The 18,673-nt window shown below is 38.1% G+C and overlaps 1 protein-coding gene across 3 annotated transcripts in view; it reads left to right on the top strand.

The window, feature by feature from the left end:
• Positions 1-11,454: 11,454 nt before the first annotated feature.
• The window catches only part of LOC125230179 (rab GTPase-binding effector protein 1), a 38,441-nt gene continuing 31,222 nt past the window's right edge, over positions 11,455-18,673 (top strand). The window contains exons 1-3 of one of the 3 annotated variants that reach the window (XM_048135237.1): positions 11,456-11,655; positions 11,737-11,835; positions 18,301-18,438. In XM_048135237.1, the coding sequence (XP_047991194.1) occupies positions 11,625-11,655; positions 11,737-11,835; positions 18,301-18,438 (268 nt within the window). In that variant the 5' untranslated portion in view covers positions 11,456-11,624. Of the gene's footprint in view, positions 11,656-11,736; positions 11,836-18,300; positions 18,439-18,673 lie in introns of all 3 variants that reach the window. The other 2 variants (XM_048135238.1, XM_048135241.1) reach the window with 2 other exon arrangements.

Below are 18,673 nucleotides of genomic sequence, written 5' to 3' on the forward strand. Positions count from 1 at the left end.
GATTTAAAAAAACTTATATCCATGTTTTTCTTATAATTATCTGATGTTTTATTTCGTGCATGGTATAAAATATTTTATTTTATAACTACAGTCAAGTTCCCTATTAAAAAGTCAAACTTGTAGTGCTGTCCGGTTTTTTCACGCATATTGATTTGAAAGGGTCAACACTACAGTGTTGCCACTTTTTAATTTCTACTTTTTTGCCTAGCTATAAAGGATATTTAAGAGCTATTTTAAAAGTCAATAATACTTATTTACAAAGCCGTATTGTATTATTAAAATCTGTCAAATATGTTTTTTTTCGTACTTTCTTGCTTAAGGACTACTGCAATTTTAGCCTATTTTAGGTTACAGTTTTGATTACAGTCACCCAATATAAAAGAACTTATCATAGGAACCATCATGTCACGCGAGAGGTTTACTAGTTTTTAATTCATTGGTTTTCAAGTGATATTTTCTGCCTAGCTCTAATGATTTATGTTGAATGAACAAAATATAGAAAAACTTACTTGAAAAGCAATACAGAATACATTAAGTATTTATTTGTTAGTAAAGGACCAGTTGTGAACCGAGCACCAAAATGACGATTTAGTTTGAACCAAATGATTCAAATTTATTTATTTAGTAGCACATGTAATAGGTCAAAGGTATTTTGTGATTATTAAATAAATTCGAGTATAATATACCAAATATAATTATTTATTTAATATACGATTGTTTTTCTTATGTATTCCTATCCTATAACCTTTCCTTTAAAACCTATGTTAAACATAGATAATGTTAAAGTAGAGATTTAAAGCCTTACCAGAAACATATGACTACGCGCCTTGTTGCGGAATTTACCTAATTACAACTATTGTCTTCAAACTAAACTCAACTGTCACCCCATACATCAGAATAACAGAGCCCTCCGGACAATAGTCATATTATTTTATTTCTGGTCGCTTCATAATGAATAATAGACTGCAGTACCTATAGCCTATAGCAGCGGTTCTCAAACTTATTTTCCCATGGAACCCCTTTGGAAAACAAAATATCTGACGGAACCCTTAAATTAAATAAATAGTTAATAGCAATCTTTATTTTAATAAGTCTTAATCATAATAGTAAAATCTAATCACTAGATTCTAATGTGAGATATTACATAGAACTGTTTTTATTTTTACAATTGGTGAATATCTTTGGAAGAGAGTTGAAGTCGCAAATCACTCAACCAAAATTCACACGGAGCCCCCAGAGAGGTTTTGCGGAGCCCTAGGGCTCCGCGGAGCACAGTTTGAGTATGGCTGGCCTATAGTAAATAATATGGATGGTTGATTACTCATGGACATAACTAAATATTATTAGGCTATCACGGTCATTGACTTTACCCGAGTATAATGCAGTATACACCTAAATGTAGGTAAGATATATGGAAAACGTTTACGAAACTAAAAACTTGATTACATACAACGTGTTTCCGATATCACTCAAAACCTCAGACACCCCAACTGATTTTTATTTTTTTAAACTCATCTAGAGTATTCGTATTTAAATCTGATGTTTACTTTTTTTTAAATTGAATTTTTAATTTTCTGTACAGCTCTACTCGACTTTTAACTCTACGCTCAATAAAATAATTGCTAACTACCATCATAAACCTTAAAACTATTGGGTTGGTAAGAAAGTAATGAGCGATCGATTGAATTCCACATAAAATTTTTGAGAGAGTTCTAGAATCTTCTATGGTCAAAAGTATATAAAGGGCGAGTCGCACAGTTTCTCGTCAGTCATTCACTAGCTGTCGCCGAGCTAATATAAGGAAGAAAATGGACGAATTAAAAGTGCATGTAAGGCATTGCTTACTATATGAATTTCAGTCTGGCCATTCAGCCGCCGAAGCAGTGCGTAATATATGTCAGCGTGTTGCTCCTGAAGTTGTGTCTGAGGCCACGGCGAAACGATGGTTCCAGCGGTTTCGTAGTGGCGACTTTTCATTATCAGATCAACCTAAGTCTGGTCGACCGGTGAAGATTGATGTAGCCAAATTAAAAATCTTAATTGAAGGAGATCCGAAGCTAACGAGTCGTACTATTGCTACCGAGTTAGGCTGCTCTCATGTCACCATAGAAACACATTTACACGAGTTGGGAAAAAACTACAAATACAGTGTTTGGATACCGCACGAACTTGATAGAGATCAACTAAACCGCCGTGCCGATATCTGCATACAACTTCTGTCTTTTCGCCGCACATTCAACTGGTTGGCCCATCTTATCACTGGAGATGAAAAATGGGTCTTATATATAAATCACACACGCAAATGTCAGTGGCTAGCTCCAAACGAAAAAGGAATAGAGGCACCAAAAACGGAGCCTCACCCGAAAAAGGTTATGCTGTCCGTTTGGTGGGATATTCATGGTATTATTCACTGGGAACTCCTACCAAGTGGAATGACTGTTACCGCATCAGTATACTGTAATCAGCTTGAAAATTTAAACCAAAAAATCTGTCAGAATCGTCCACAGCATGCTAAAGTTTTTTTTTTACACGACAATGCTCGCCCACACATTGCAAAAGTGACTCGGCTAAAGCTATTGGAGCTAGGTTGGAAAGTGATACCTCATCCACCGTACTCTCCAGACTTGGCACACGGATTACGCATTGTTCAGATCGCTAAGCAATGCCTTGAATGAAAAAAAGTTCCATGATCAAGCCCATCTACGACAGTACATAGCTGATCGCTGCTGCTGCTGCGCGCGAGCTGTTTTTTGAATCTAAACCTAAGAACTTCTTCGCCGATGCTATTCATTCTTTACCAGAACGATGGAGACAAGTAGTAGATAACGAAGGCCGTTATATTTTTGATAAATGATTAAAATAATAAATTAAATAAAAATTACAATATTGATTATGATTCGCTCATTACTTTCTTACCAACCCAATATTTATTTGTGAACGTTACTGCAACGACATAAGGTTGACCAATAGACAGCTGAGATGTCACTCTAAAACACTTTAAAGCTTTGTCACAGTAAACTTCAAATTGGACAGGTACCTAATCGCGGTAAGCAAATTTAAACCCAACATTCAAAATGACAAGGTTGTAATTAGGTACGAGTTCAATTTGTTATGACTTATGATAAACATTAAGATTAAACTGACAAACAACGTCAAACTCGTAACGGAAAAAGTATCGTCCAAGTAACCAGCCAGTATTAATACCCCTAAATACTGAAAAAGGTAAGCAACCTCTAGCAATGCGATATACACAATGTCGCATTACGAATACAATAGAATGGGCACGTAAAAAATAACTAATAATACAAATTAAACAAAAAATATTACCCCCATCAAGATATAGCATAGCTCAATCGATTCTACTCTCGATTCTGAACAAACTGTTTTCAGGTTTTTAGTGTTAAGTGAAACACGGTATAATGAAATACCTCTTAGAGTCTTATGCAGGCATGCCCTAGTGACATCAGCATTATTTTTTGTAATAATAATAATATTACCATACATATCATGCAATAATCTTAATTTTGGCGCCTCATGATTTTTTTATATGGCAACTCTTATCTATCAATCGGGTATTGCCCCTACAATTTAAGTAACATATACACTTGTAGTTTTGGTATAATATGAAAATGGGTAAAAATCTACAACAAATATTATTTTTCAAAAAAAAAATTGGTTGTCTGTAAAGTCGGTTTACGGACGGTAGTTTAACGTGATAACGTCAAACATTACAGTAGTATAGACAGGGAGAAGCGGTCAGAGTATAGCAAAAGGGGCCCGATTCTGGGACTTTTTTCACGTTTTTTTGTTCTTATTTGAAAGAATGCATTAACCCTTAATTGGACAGTGTTCGCTGTGGCGAACATACATTTCAAAAAAATCTACTGGTCACATTTTCATCTTTGTTTATATTTCTTTCGACTCAAATTGTAGCTTTGTATTATTTTAATTGGTAGAAAATTAATTCATTGCTGTCACAATATTCGTATGTCAGCAGTGCACGCAAAATAGCGGCAAGACGGCAACCGCGAAGTATCATCAAGTTATTTATGACATTATATTAGATTTTTATGGTGTCACATTAATAAAAACGACATTTATCGGTTACCAATGAGGTAATTAATCGTACTAAAGAGTTTCTAGTTTAGTGTAAGTCTTAATTTAGTGACAGTGACACTTAAAAAGTCATGTTCGTGGTACCGAACACTGCCATCTTCACAGTGAAATAGTAGGTTTGTTGCATGTTCGGTGTGGCGAACACCGCCAGCTACGCAGTGTTTGAATTCCAGGGTTGCATGTTCGGTGTGACGAACATTGCCAACTTATCGGTGGACCTTATACCAAAATATTTATTTCACAAAAGAGCACAAAAGTAAATTAAATTACATTAATATGATGTCTAAATAAAAAAAATTAATAGCTAACTCTAACCTAAAATAATTACGCACATCCCGATGCAGAAGTACCTATCACTGTTCTTGCCGCGTTACCGTGTTGAAGCGCGATGGATGTGCATAAGGAAGGTCCTACAGCGAGGATTTAGACCCCTTTTCCTCATGAGTCTTCCCACTTCCCCAAAAATACTTTCTAAGAGTAGATTCATCCATCATCATTCATCCAAGTAAAAAATTCTCAATACTCTCATCCGAGGTTCGCTTCACTCAAAGTGTAGTTAGGCATGCACTTTTTGCCCTCGTTGTCAATAAGTCCAATGGGCCTGATGGTATTCCAGCTATTGTGCTGAAAACGTGCGCTGCGGAGCTTACCCCAGTTTTAATTCGCGTTTTTTGGCATTCATACTGCTCAGGTAAATGCTCGTCATCCTGAAAGACTGCTTGAGTCCATCCAGCATCAAAGAAGGGTGATCGCACAAACCCTACACACTGTTGGCCCATTGAGGCCCAGATAAGAGAACCTCTCTTCTCTCAAGGCAATGAAGTAAGTGGTTAATAACCAGCTCTTGGCGTACCTAAAGAACACCAGATTATAGTGACCGGCAATACGGCTTCCGCCATGGTCGTGGCGCTGGTGTTCTTTTGGTATACTTATAGTTGGGCCACCGCCATTGAGAACAAGGGAGAGGCACTGGCAGTTAGCCTAGATATCGCTACCTAAGGTTTTTGATAGAGTTTATCATAAGACGCATCTCCCCAAGCTACCCTCGTACGGGCTCCCAGAAAGGCTTTGCACGTGGGTCGCCAGCTTTATACCTGGGCGAAGCATTTCAGTTTTCATCGACGATCAATACTCAGAAATCCGGCCCATTAACGGAGGTGTACCCCAAGGATCTATGCTATCACCGACCATGTTCATCCTTCATATCAATGATAAGCTAGAAACTAGAAATATCTATTGCTATGCGGATGACAGCACAGATGATAGCCAGTACACAGGTCGTGCAAATGCCTATCGTGAGCACCTGCTCACGATAGGCATTTGCACGATTGGATTTGCACGGTTTTGGAAAGCGGAATGCAACTTGTGTCATAAATAGATGCCTCTCTTGAGCAGGTATCCGAGTGGAGTAAACATAATCTCGTCTAGTTGAACCCCAGTAAGAAGTTTTGCACATTTTCCGCATATAAAACCCCATTTGACATAACATAGCGCCTAAATTCCAGGACATTCCCCTTACCGTCTCCAAGAGTACCGGGATATTCGGTGTCAACATTACGAAGGAGGTCTAGTTTCGGGGTCACAAAGTACAAAAAGGGCACACAAAGTGTAGACAATACTTTTTTGTTCATTTTCTACGAAAAATTTGTATGTTTCTTAACATTTATATAGCAAATTATTTCACACTTTTAATTCTTGATTAGCTGGCAGTGTTCGCCACACCGAACATAATTTTCCTGAAAAACTGAAAGATTATGATTTTTTTCATTATTTTTTTGGGGCTCCTTATGACCCATAAAAATAGTATTCAACAAAAAAAAACGGTATTTTTAATGTTTCTATGTCTGCCAAATTAAGGGTTAAAATAAGCATCTTTTATAAATTAAAGTTTTTTTAAAAACCTACTAATCTATATAATATAAAGCTACAACCCGACTGACATTTTTCAAAAAATAGGCAGAAGGGGGATTTGAAGGTGGCAGCGTTTGGTGTGGTCGTATAGAGTTTGGTCCTGCGACCCCGGATAGATCAGACCGTCGGTCTACCGGTTCCGGGTAAAAAAATGTTGGACGGCCTGGCCAAACGGCTGGAGTTAGCCGGGGAGTGTTCGACCAAATGTCATAGAGGACCCTGGGCAGTTTTTGACGCCGCCATTTTTTTTTCAAAATGGCCGACTTTTTTTTTTGACGATTTTTCAAGTTTATCGTAGAGAGCTCAAATGTTGGTCATAGAATCTCCAAGCGGCCTCGATTCGAATGAAATAAAAAAAAATTGAAAAGTGCTACAAATGTGGGAAAACTGGCCACTTTTATTTTGTATGGCAACTTTTAAACCGTAAGAGATAGCCGGGGGGTGCTCGACCAAATGTCATACAGGTATCCGAGTAGAAAAAGTTGCATTAAAAAAAAATCAAAATGGCCGACTTTTTTTTTTTGAAAATTTTCAAAATGGTCCTAGCGCGCTGAGATTTGGCACACGGGTGGACGGTCGCGCCAAGATTAGTATTCAAAAAGAAAATTTTGAAAAATTCAAAATGGCGGCCTTTGAGGGCCAATTGAAATTTGAATGGAGGTTTTTCTTTTAATTACCATAGCTCCGTAACGGTACAAAGAAGTGAAAAGTGCTCAAACAAATGTTATACAGTCACCCGAGGTCCATCGAATGGCATTAAAAAAAAATCAAAATGGCCGACTTTTTTTTTTGAAAAATTTCAAAATGGTCCGAGCGCGCTGAAATTTTGCACACGGGTGGACAGCCACCCTAAGATTAGTATACAAAAAGAAAATTTTGAAAAATTCAAAATGGCGCCCTTTGAAGGCCAATTGAAATTTGTATGGAGGTCTTTTTTTTTAATTCCCATAGCTCCGTAACGGTAGGGAAAAGGTTAAAAGTGCTTGAACTAATGTTGTACAGTTATCTGAGATCCATCGAATGGCATTTACAAAATTTCAAAATGGCCGACTTTGAAATTTTTTTTTTTTAATTTCGGTCCGAGCGCGTTCAAATTTGGCACGTGGTAAGAACGGGGGCCAAAAATAGAAATGAGAAAAAAAAAATTTGGAAAAGTCAAAGACGGTGGCGAGAGGGGACAAAGTCAAATTTCCCTACCAGTTTGTATGGAGGTTTTTTTTTAAATCCCCATAGCTCCGTAACGGTAGGGAAAAGGTTAAAAGTGCTTGAACTAATGTTGTACAGTTATCTGAGACCCATCGAATGGCATTTACAAAATTTCAAAATGGCCGACTTTGAAATTTTTTTTTTATTTTCGGTCCGAGCGCGTTCAAATTTGGCACGTGGTAAGAACGGGGGCCAAAAATAGAAATGAGAAAAAAAAATTTGGAAAAGTCAAAGACGGTGGCGAGAGGGGACAAAGTCAAATTTCCCTACCAGTTTGTATGGAGGTTTTTTTTTTAAATCCCCATAGCTCCGTAACGGTATGGAAAAGGTTAAAAGTGCTTGAACTAATGTTGTACAGTTATCTGAGATCCATCGAATGGCATTTACAAAATTTCAAAATGGCCGACTTTGAAATTTTTTTTTTTTCGATCCGAGCGCGTTCAAATTTGGCACGTGGTAAGAACGGGGGCCAGAAATAGAAATGAGAAAAAAATTTTTTTGGAAAAGTCAAAAACGGCAGCGAGAGGGGACAAAGTCAAATTTCCCTACCAGCCTGAGGGAGCGTTCCACAGGCCAACGGTCATTGCTCCGGCCCGAGGTCCGAGCTGCGTACAGACAGTGCTCCCAAGCAAAAAAATATAAGTAAAAGTGTCTAAAAATATAAGTACTTACTAAGACTTGCGCTGCACTAGGTCGTTCCCTTAGTATTAAGTTTATAAGGTTCTGACGGAAGATCAGCGCTGCGGCTTCCGTAGCATGTATGCTGAGTCAGCGCCTATTCTATACCACAACTGACATTCCACGACCAATACTTCAGTTAAATTAATAAGTGTCCTAATTATTGTACTTTTTAGTATTTCGTCTTTCTTTCTTTATTTTTTAAGTTTATAAGGTTCTGACGGAAGATCAGCGCTGCGGCTTCCGTAGCATGTATGCTGAGTCAGCGCCTATTCTATACCACAACTGACATTCCACGACCAATACTTCAGTTAAATTAATAAGTGTCCTAATTATTGTACTTTTTAGTATTTCGTCTTTCTTTCTTTATTTTGTTTTGTGTTGCAAAGCATGTAAGTTTGTGGTTGAATAAAGAATTTATCTATCTATCTATCTATCTATCTAAGTAAAGTGCCGCGGAGGCCCGACGCGAAGCTTCGAAACCAAGCGAAGGCCGAAGGCCGAGCTCCGCGTAGGGCCGAAGGCCCGGAGCGTCCCTGAGAGGGGCGCCAACTTCCCTACAACCCCCACAGTAACTATGCGGAGGGCTGAAGGCCCGGAGCGTGTCTGAGAGGCTCCCATCAAGCACGCGAAGGCCGCAGGCCGAGCTGCGGGCAGAAAATGCTCCCAAGCAGAACAATAATGAAAGTGTCTAAAAAGCGACGCGGCGGGCCGGAGGCCCGACGCGGAGCTTCGAAACCAAGCGAAGGCCGAAGGCCGAGCTCCGCGTAGGGCCGAAGGCCCGGAGCGTCCCTGGGAGGGACGCCAACTTCCCTACAACCCCCAGTAACCACGCGGAGGGCCGAAGGCCCGGAGCGTGTCTGAGAGACTCCCAAGCACGCGAAGGCCGCAGGCCGAGCTGCGGGCAGAGTGCTCCCAAGCACGCGAAGGCCGCAGGCCGAGCTGCGTACAGACTGTGCTCCCAAGCAGAACAATAATTAAAAGAGTCATAATAAGCGTAGCGGCGGGCCGAAGGCCCGACGCGGAGCTTCGAAACCCAGCGAAGGCCGAAGGCCGAGCTCCGCGTAGGGCCGAAGGCCCGGAGCGTCCCTGATCGGCTCGCCGGCGGTCCGGGAAGTTGGAGCTTAAACACGACCCAATAGTAAAAGTGTCTTAGAGAAGCGAAACGATGGGCCGGAGGCCGCAGGCCGTAGGCCCGTCGTGAGCTTCTCAAGACACTTTTACTATTGGGTCGTGTTTAAGCTCCAACTTCCCCACAACCCCCATAGTAACTACGCGGAGGGCCGAAGGCCCGGAGCGTGTCTGAGAGGCTCCCAAGCACGCGAAGGCCGCAGGCCGAGCTGCGGGCAGAGTGCTCCCAAGCACGCGAAGGCCGTAGGCCGAGCTGCGTACAGACTGTGCTCCCAAGCAGAACAATAATTAAAAGTGTCATAATAAGCGTAGCGGCGGGCCGAAGGCCCGACGCGGAGCTTCGAAACCCAGCGAAGGCCGAAGGCCGAGCTCCGCGTAGGGCCGAAGGCCCGGAGCGTCCCTGATCGACTCGCCGGCGGTCCGGGAAGTTGGAGCTTAAACACGACCCAATAGTAAAAGTGTCTTAGAGAAGCAAAACGATGGGCCGGAGGCCGCAGGCCGCAGGCCCGTCGTGAGCTTCTCAAGACACTTTAACTATTGGATCGTGTTTAAGCTCCAACTTCCCTACAACCCCACAGTAACTACGCGGAGGGCCGAAGGCCCGGAGCGTGTCTGATAGGCTCCCAAGCACGCGAGGCCGCAGGCCGAGCTGCGGGCAGAGAGTGCTCCCAAGCAATTAATCAAACAAGCAAAGCAAAAAAACAAAAAAGCATAGCTCAAAAACAAAAAGCATAAGCATAGCTCAAAAACAAAAAGCAAAAGCATAAGCAAAGCACAAAAAGCAAAGCACAAAAGAACACCGCGGGGCCCTCGGGCCCCGCGCACCTTTAAAAAACTAGTTTAGGAGTTAGAGTGGTGCAAAGTTGCAAAATTTTCCCGTATCATTACTAAGGCGCCAGAGACTGAAAGCGATATCGACGGAGCCCCGCTTATGGGGTTGCTTATTCTGTGCAGTTTGGCCTTCGGCCGTTTGAAGATACCTAACGAACCTAACCTATACCTATATAAAAGTCGTCATTTTGTATCCTAGACCGTTTGCGAGACACGCGTTAATTTTATTAAAGTGCTAGTGCCATTTACTAATCTTAGAACCCTAATATCTCAGTAAATATTAATGGAAAAGAAAAAGTTTATATAACAACACATCCTTATTTAAACGTGTTCTATATGATTTATCACTATTAACATCGGTTATATTGGTAAAAAAAATCATCGTAAATTTTTTAAGTCTCTGGCGCCTTAGTAAATACTATGGGAAAATTCGCAACTTCGTACTGCTCTAACTCCTAAATAAGTAGGTTTTTCAAGCAACTTCATTCTAAGATAAAAGATGCTTATTTTAATGCAATCTTTCATGTTTTTAAATTACAAACACTCAAAAATAATAAATGAAAATTTTTAACAAAAATTTTTTAAGTCCTAAAATCGGGCCCCTTTTGCTTATACCCATAGCTGGGCATTAACTCGTTAATCCGTTAATCGTTAATTAACGAAGTTAACATTTTGGTTAAGGGATTAACTTTTAAGTTAACTTTAAAAAATGTTAACGGATTCGTTAACTTCCGTTAAATTTCTTCGAGTCCGTTAATCGTTAATCCAGTTCCGCACGCGCCGAGTAAAACTTGCTCTGACCGCTACTGTAAAAGCCCGGAGTAAGGCGAAACCTAGAATTTTCACGTAAATTCACAGTCTACAGACAAATTGGTGCCTTTGGATCACTTGTTCGAGACCTGCTAAAGTTTATTACAATTGTTTAATACACAATTACCGTGGATCACAACTTCGATTAGAGGTGTCTCAATCCGAGGAACCTACGCACCATGACTACGACCGCATGATTGACCAAATAAAACATATAATTTACCGAACCAACTTCGATATAAGTCCAAAGAGAACAATATTTATTAACATTTTGCTTTTACCAATTGGCAGCTGGGATTTTTTAGAGATTTTGGCGAACTTCGGGCTTTTACAGTAACATATAAACTTACGCAAATATTAAATAGTTGAGTAGTTTTTTTATAGCGATTAACGGATTATCGATTAACTTTAACTTCCGTTAAATTTGTTGAAATGTATCGCTTTAACGATTAACGAAGTTAACTTTTATAGTAACGGATAAGCGATTATCGAAGTTAACTATTTGATTAACGGTGCCCAGCTATGCTTATACCCCAACCGTCCATACACAAACCACTTGCTCTTGCTTGGTGGCCTTGAGGAACGGGACAATTACGTCATCTTTTTCGTGCATGCATACCGTAGTAACGAGTTATTAGACGTTATCACGTCAAAATCTATATAAAACTGAAATTGCCATTTTTATGAAGAGACCTCCATCTTACGTACATTTTTCATACGAGTAATGCTGTTTGTGATAATAACCTTGGTCCGTCTACGAGAAAAAAAATCGGAAACGTCACTCGCGAGAAAACGTCAAATAACGTGAATATTTTTCATCTTGACTGATTGTCTTACCTTTGTTTTCTTCTGTATGATCCATTAATTAGGTACAATAATGCTCAGGTTGCGATGATCTCAGTGGTTTAGTGTACTAGTTCTCAAGAGCAGTGACTCACAGGATGTCGGACGACACGAACGAAGTATCGAAAGGTGTGTTTGTGAGGTGGTTTAGACTTTAAGTTGAGGATGTCTTGTGTTCAGCTGGAGGCTGAGTGGTGTTTCTGTTTCAAGTGGAGAGCGCCGGCGGGGCGGAGGAGGCTCGTCGCGGCTTGGAGGAGGAATTTAATGTCCAGCGCGCCCGAATGAAAGAACTTTTCTTGCAGAAGGAAGGTTCGTAGATTTCGTAGTTCTTTTAGGCGCTGGTCGTGCTGTTTCTTTGCTAAAAAACGTCTTTTTGGTAGCTTGTCCTTGTTTGGTGCATGTTTCTCAGTTTTCAATGTTGTGTTTCTATTAATAATATAGTGTTGATATAAGAGTAGTATAGGTCAATTCTTAGATGAAAATAGTAGTCTGATATAACCCAAGATTTTATTTGTACAGTGTCAATAAAGTAGGTCATACTTACAGCAATCTTATTGTTATAACAATTCTATTAAGTTTAACTTAACATCTTTTTATTGGAAACTAAAAAAAAAATTTATTTCTTCATAAAGAAATCTGATCCTTGAAAATAAAATGCCTAAACTTCCTGTTCAAATGTTTTTGTGTTTTGTCTACATGTTAAACCATTCTTTATATACTGTGTCTCGTCTTTTAAATTGTTATAATTATGATTGTTAAATAAAACTATGGAAACAGATTAAATCGCGAATAATGAATTTAAAATTCATCACGACGTTTCAAACTCTTTACAGCATTCATGGTCGAAAGTTCAAAACGTCGGGATGAATTTTAAATTCATTATACGCTATTTAATCCATTTCCATAGTTTTATTTCATGAGTAACTATCGCGGTAACCGAAGACAATATTAATTATGATTGATTAAAAAAATTCTATGTATCTCTTTCTCATTTGAAAGCAACATCAAATTATGATTAAATATTAGATTAAAATATAACATTATTGGAGCTATGCTTTTCATTTAAAATTCTTTATGGTGAACTTTGTTAACACAGTTTATAATGTTTGTTATATGGTGATGGTAGTTGTTAACATTTAAATGTTAATCTTTTTAGTTTTAGTCTCATAATTATTTAGTATTTTTCTGATAGCTATTAATTTGTTATCCTTGCTAATATTAAAATTGGAGAAATCTGTCTGTCTGTCTGTTACCTCTATACCCATTAATTGCTGAATTATGTGAAGTTATGAAATAAAACTATTAATACCTATGCATTTAGAAAAAGACAAAAAGTAGCCTATGTCACTCTCCATCCATTCATCTGTATTCACCTAAAAATTATCATCAATTTGTTGCTCTGTTTTGCCGTGAAAGACGGACAAACAAACAGACACACACACTTTCCCATTTATAATATTAGTATTGATGAGACTGTTCCAAGAGACAGAATTTATTTATTTATTTATTTATTTAAACCTTTGGGAAACAAACAGGCAAATACAACACATATAGTCAAATCACAATACACATACATAAGCCACACAGTTTCCACTAATGTATAACACATATATCTCTGTTGCTCAGAATTATTACTAATACATACTAAAGGTAAAATTTTAAATCTATCAGTTCCAAGTTACATGCAAAGAGAGTGATTGTTGGTTGCTAAGGTACAGTTAATAATTTAATTGCTATTTCTACTTTTATTTTTTATTGCGGAAACAAATTGATTTAAGGTTAAATGAAATATATCAATGTCGCCAAATTTTTCGTTATAAATCTTACATGCTCTAGGTAAGAATTTATTTCTTGCATAAGTAGTTCGCCCAGATTGAATTGCAAATAAATTTGTGGAACGAGTTTGCCGATCGGGACATCTAATAAATATTTTTGAAAGTAGATCGGGAGCATCAATAAGACCGTGTAAAATAAAATGTAAAACAAAAATATCTGGTCACGAATTTCTCGGCGTGTTTGAAGAGTGTCCAAGTCGTTAGGACTATAATTATTGAATTTATATTTCATACTTCTAATAAATTTATTTTGAATCCTCTCTATTGTATGAATGTGAACCTTGAAGCAAGGATTCCAGATTGTTGTAGCGTATTCCAAGTTCGACCTAACAAATGCGTTGAATAGAAGTTCTAAAGTTTTAGCATCTTTAAAATCCTTGCTTTGTCATAGTATAAATCCCAACATTCTGTATGCTTTAGCGGCTATTGTGTCTACATGTGAAATTAGTTTTAACTAGGGCTCTGGATACACGTGATTCACGCCGAACCGTAGCTACGTGATCTTAACACCGGCGGTACTAAGATCACGAATTTCACGAACACGGCAAGGTACGTACCTCGTACGCACGTACGTACGTACTTGCCTTAGCGCCCGGATTCACGTGACACGCCGCGGGCCGTGACACGCCGCCGCCCGAACTAAGTTCGTGTGCAGAGTACTTATCGTACGTTTTGTAGATTTAACTCGCCCGGGAGAAAACCAAATCATGACTATTATTGAATTATCACTTAATACCTATACTTAATACTGGACGAATTTTTTTTTACATATGAATTAAACTTATATTTATGTTTTGCTTCGATTTTTATACAATACATATAACTAGCGGCCCTCCCCGGCTACGCACGGGGATTATGATAAAAATTGTTATAATAAGTTATCCGTAAAAGATAGACATATGCCATCGCGGACTTTTTTGTAGACCTATTAGAGAGACACAATTTTCCAATACATTATTTTGATATAGCTCAAACGGTTTCGGCAGCGTTTTCGATTAAAGCTCTCAGCCAGCGGGATTTTGTCCAACTCGATTAGAAAATATCGTCATATTTCAACCAATTCAAACAAAACTTTAACAAATTATATACCTGAACTTTCCTCAAGAATTACTCTATTCATAAGTGAAAACCATATGAAAACCCGTTCAGTTTTTGAGTTTATCACGAACACACAGACAGACGCGGCTCCCCGGGAGTTTATTTTATAAGAGAAGATTAAGTGATTTACGGCGTTATTCTGTTTCCGATTTTATTGAAATTAAAACTAGCAAACTGTCCGATGCCTTACACTATCTATATACCTGTATGGTAAATGTCAACCTGTGTTACGTTACGTCTTAATATCGTTTATTTTTTGACATGTGCCGTCAGAATCCTCAAATACTTGACACTAACTTAAAACTGTATGTGGTGACAGTTTAGTATAGTATGGAGTAACTATTGTCCCAGAGCTGTAAGAAGTGTAAGAACCTCTTTTTCACACATGACAGCGTCCACAAAACGTAAAATCCTGTAATAATGGTTAAAAAAATCAAGTACTTAAAATAGTATTTTATACAATCGCGATATAATACAAAGCTTTTCAGTCGAGTACCATGTTTAGGCCACGAAGCTTTGCTGAGTGGCCTAACAGTACGGTACGAGAGTGAAAAACTTATTTATATCACTATTGTATACAATACTTTTTCTACGAGTCATCATCTTCATCATCAATGGACGGAAATATCATCATTCATGCAAGTTTAAATTAATGTTAATAGCGTCGTTCACCGTTGTATCAACATCGAATTACCTAGTAACCAATTATTTGTAACAACCGTCTCTGATTGGCCGATAACGCCACAAATAAAAAAAATGTATTTCAGATGCAGAAAAATTTGCCAGGTATCGCAAATTAGTATATAAGTTGTATGATGTTCTATTTTTGAAATTATTACAGTCAACTATAATGAGATTAAGTACATATATTATTATAGTTGAGTCGGAACTGCCATAGAGTATCCAACACTGAAAAGTTAGCACTTATAGTTTAGTCTGTGGTGTCCTAATTGACAGATTACAATCGACGAGTAGAAAAATAATATTTCCCTTACTTTAAACATAATCTAAAACATGTTACATTTTTGCGGATCTTCGTTAGTAAGTATTTTACGATATTAATTTATAACGCAAGATTTACTTATTAAACCATTTATCATTAATTTTTATTTTTAAACTAGTGCTGTGGCAGAGTGTAATTTCGATTCAAATGACATTTCAGTAAGTTGATAGAAATCGTATATTTGTTTAAGCGCCTCCTTGTCCATAGGGCCTAATCGATTCAACCAATTCGAAATTAATCGTTAGATTTGGCAAACGATACGCCTTAGCCACATCGCAACATATGTACTTCAAAACAAATGTGTCAAAAATGTGAACTTACGGATCCGGGACAATAGTTCTGATGAAATTCAGCAACACGACGCTTAGCCATATATTTCTGGTCAAGCATTATTATGTTATTCTTAAGGTTTTCACATTTATTCTTTCATTTATTATGTATGAAAATGAAAACCTACCAAGTGGCTTTAATTAATTAATATTTAAGCTTGCTCTTATGTAAGCATATAACGTAATCTTAAATGTAAACAAGACAAACAGGAGTGTAGGTGAACAAAAGAGCAAGTTTATGATGACTATTATACTCCAGGCAAAAAATATGCACACATGTGCGCGGGGCCACGGCTAAGACAAAAAAAATGACAGCTGCAGTTCTTATCAGTTTCGGTACATTAAATAATACTTTTAGATAGTATATTCCTTTATAGCACTGTATTGTTTGACGAACGAGCTCAGCTATCTTACTGTGGTGGTATTTTGCAAATAATAAGCGCAGTTCCACCACGTGGTATAAAGACAATAAAATTTACGAGCAGCCTTTTGTACGTGAAGCTGAGTGAAGTGAGCGATGTGTTATTTTTACATTTTAGGATTTTTTATTTAATCTGGATGAGGCAGTTTAGAATTTTAGTTTATTTCAATTAGTCACTTGTAAGATCCCAGTTGATCAACACTTGAAGGCCTTGACATTTTACTTTAGCGGTGAATTTAAAAGTTATTGTCTTGTTGTTTTGTTAATTTTTTGTATTGTTACTGTTAATGTTTGAAACTCTTAACAACGAAGAAAAGTTTGATGTGGAGATATGCCACCAGAGTCGGAGATTCAACTTTATGTAGTCTCTGCAAGGATCGGACAAACAATGAGTTTCCGTGTCGTCATGGTACTACAGGATCTATCGCGAGGCATTTGACGTCAGTTCATTTGAAATCTGCTGTTACTGTTACGACATCAAACGAGTAAGTCAATTTTTTAAATAGGTGTAATCCATAATAAGTAAATGAAAGCAGCAAAGGTCTAAGTTTAAATACCATGAAAAAATAATTTTAAAGTTATTGCATGTAAATAGTATAACGAAGCTCACTTTATTAAGCAGTGCCTATTTATTATTTTTGAAACAATATATCAGTCATAAAACAGTGTTTACATCTTAATAAAATGATAATCCTGCGCCTTGAACCCTCTTAAAGTAGATTTACTACCATCAATCTTATTACTATATAACGTAATTACACTAATTACCTAATTAAATAGTGGCTATAACAGTTAAGTAAGTTCGCGTAAAATGTATAACATAATTATTAACTAGGTATGTGTTAAAATTACGTTTCCGTGGATGTCATCCTATCGTCACATTCTTAATTTTTATACTAAATTGACAAATGTCTTACTCCTTGCATCAATAATTGAATGGTACCGTGAATACTTATCTTCCTATTAAATCTTATTAATCAGAGGGTAACTAGAGAGTTTTTGTCAACGAACATTGCAGACACATAATAAGCAGATTCAAGGGTATCACGGTGCACGGTTAAGCCCATATTACCACGTTAACGCATGGTATTTTTCAACCACAACCACTCAACAGATAAGCTTAACAAAGGATAAGGTATAGTCATGGTATAGTGCCATTTTAATAAACATAAAAGTAATATTTTAGTGAAAGTATAAGCATTTTTTGAATTTGTACTCGAAGCGTCGGTTGTAGCGTAGAGACAATGCTAACAGTGGTTATTTAATAATAAGTCGAATTTAGAATTATAACTGTTGAAAACCTTTGGATAGAGTAAAAAACTCAAATGACTGGAAGGAAACTTTATCTGAAACGGTTACCAAATCTAGCAGTTACCCTTACAAAAGGTTACCTACCCATATCGTTGGTATTTTTATAACCACTTCTAAATTAAGCCTATCGGAAACCCCGGATCGTTTATTTGGTTATATTTATTTATTACTTACATATTAATATTTGAAAAACCGCAGTATTGAATATAAATTTTAATTCAAAAGTAATTAAGATATAACCTCACGATACCTACATTTTTATTCATAACTTATAGAGACTGCATCCGATCTTATCTTCTCTCATGAAACGCCGCTGGCGGACCGAACGGGCGTGTCACGTGAATTCGTACGTACGTACGGACGGATCTACGAACGTACGTACCCTAATTTCACGTGATTTATTTTCACGTGACGAACGAACCAGAAATCCGTTGCCGTGTATCACGGCAACGTGCGTACGGCTACGTGTTCACGATACACGGTCACGACCGGGAGCCCTAGTTTTAACTCGCTATCAAGACGCAATCCTAGATCCCTTACTTCTGATACTACACTTAAAGTCGTATTATTTAATGTATAATTGTATTTTATATTATTGTGTTTTCGGGAAAATGTGATAACACAACACTTCTCGATATTTAAATATAGTTCATTCATGGAGCAATATGTACTTAACCTATTACTACCTATTACTAGTACTAACTAGAATATACTTAGTTTATGGTTTTGAAGTATTTTTAAATAATTTACCTTAATAATCATGCAACATATTTACAGAGGAGCTGCGGGCTCAGCAACAGGAGCGCGAGCAGCTGCAGTCCGAAGTGCTGTCGCTACGGGAAGAGTTGGCCCAGTTGCAAACATTGGCCGAGAACCAGAAGTCGCACATCCTCAACTTGGACCTCATTGTCAATGGTGAGTACAGCTGGAATGCTTGCAGATAGCTCCGGGGTCAGCAACAGGAGCGCGAGCTGCTGCAGTCCGAGGTGCTGGGGCACTGGGAGGAGCTGACGCAGCTGCAGACGTTGGCAGAGAACCAAAAGTCTCACATCCTCAACTTGGACCTCATTGTCAATGGTGAGTACAGCTGGAATGCTTGCAGATAGCTCCGGGGTCAGCAACAGGAGCGCGAGCTGCTGCAGTCCGAGGT

Source organism: Leguminivora glycinivorella, chromosome 10, assembly GCF_023078275.1.
Source record: "Leguminivora glycinivorella isolate SPB_JAAS2020 chromosome 10, LegGlyc_1.1, whole genome shotgun sequence".
Classification (NCBI taxonomy): Eukaryota; Metazoa; Arthropoda; class Insecta; order Lepidoptera; family Tortricidae; genus Leguminivora; species Leguminivora glycinivorella.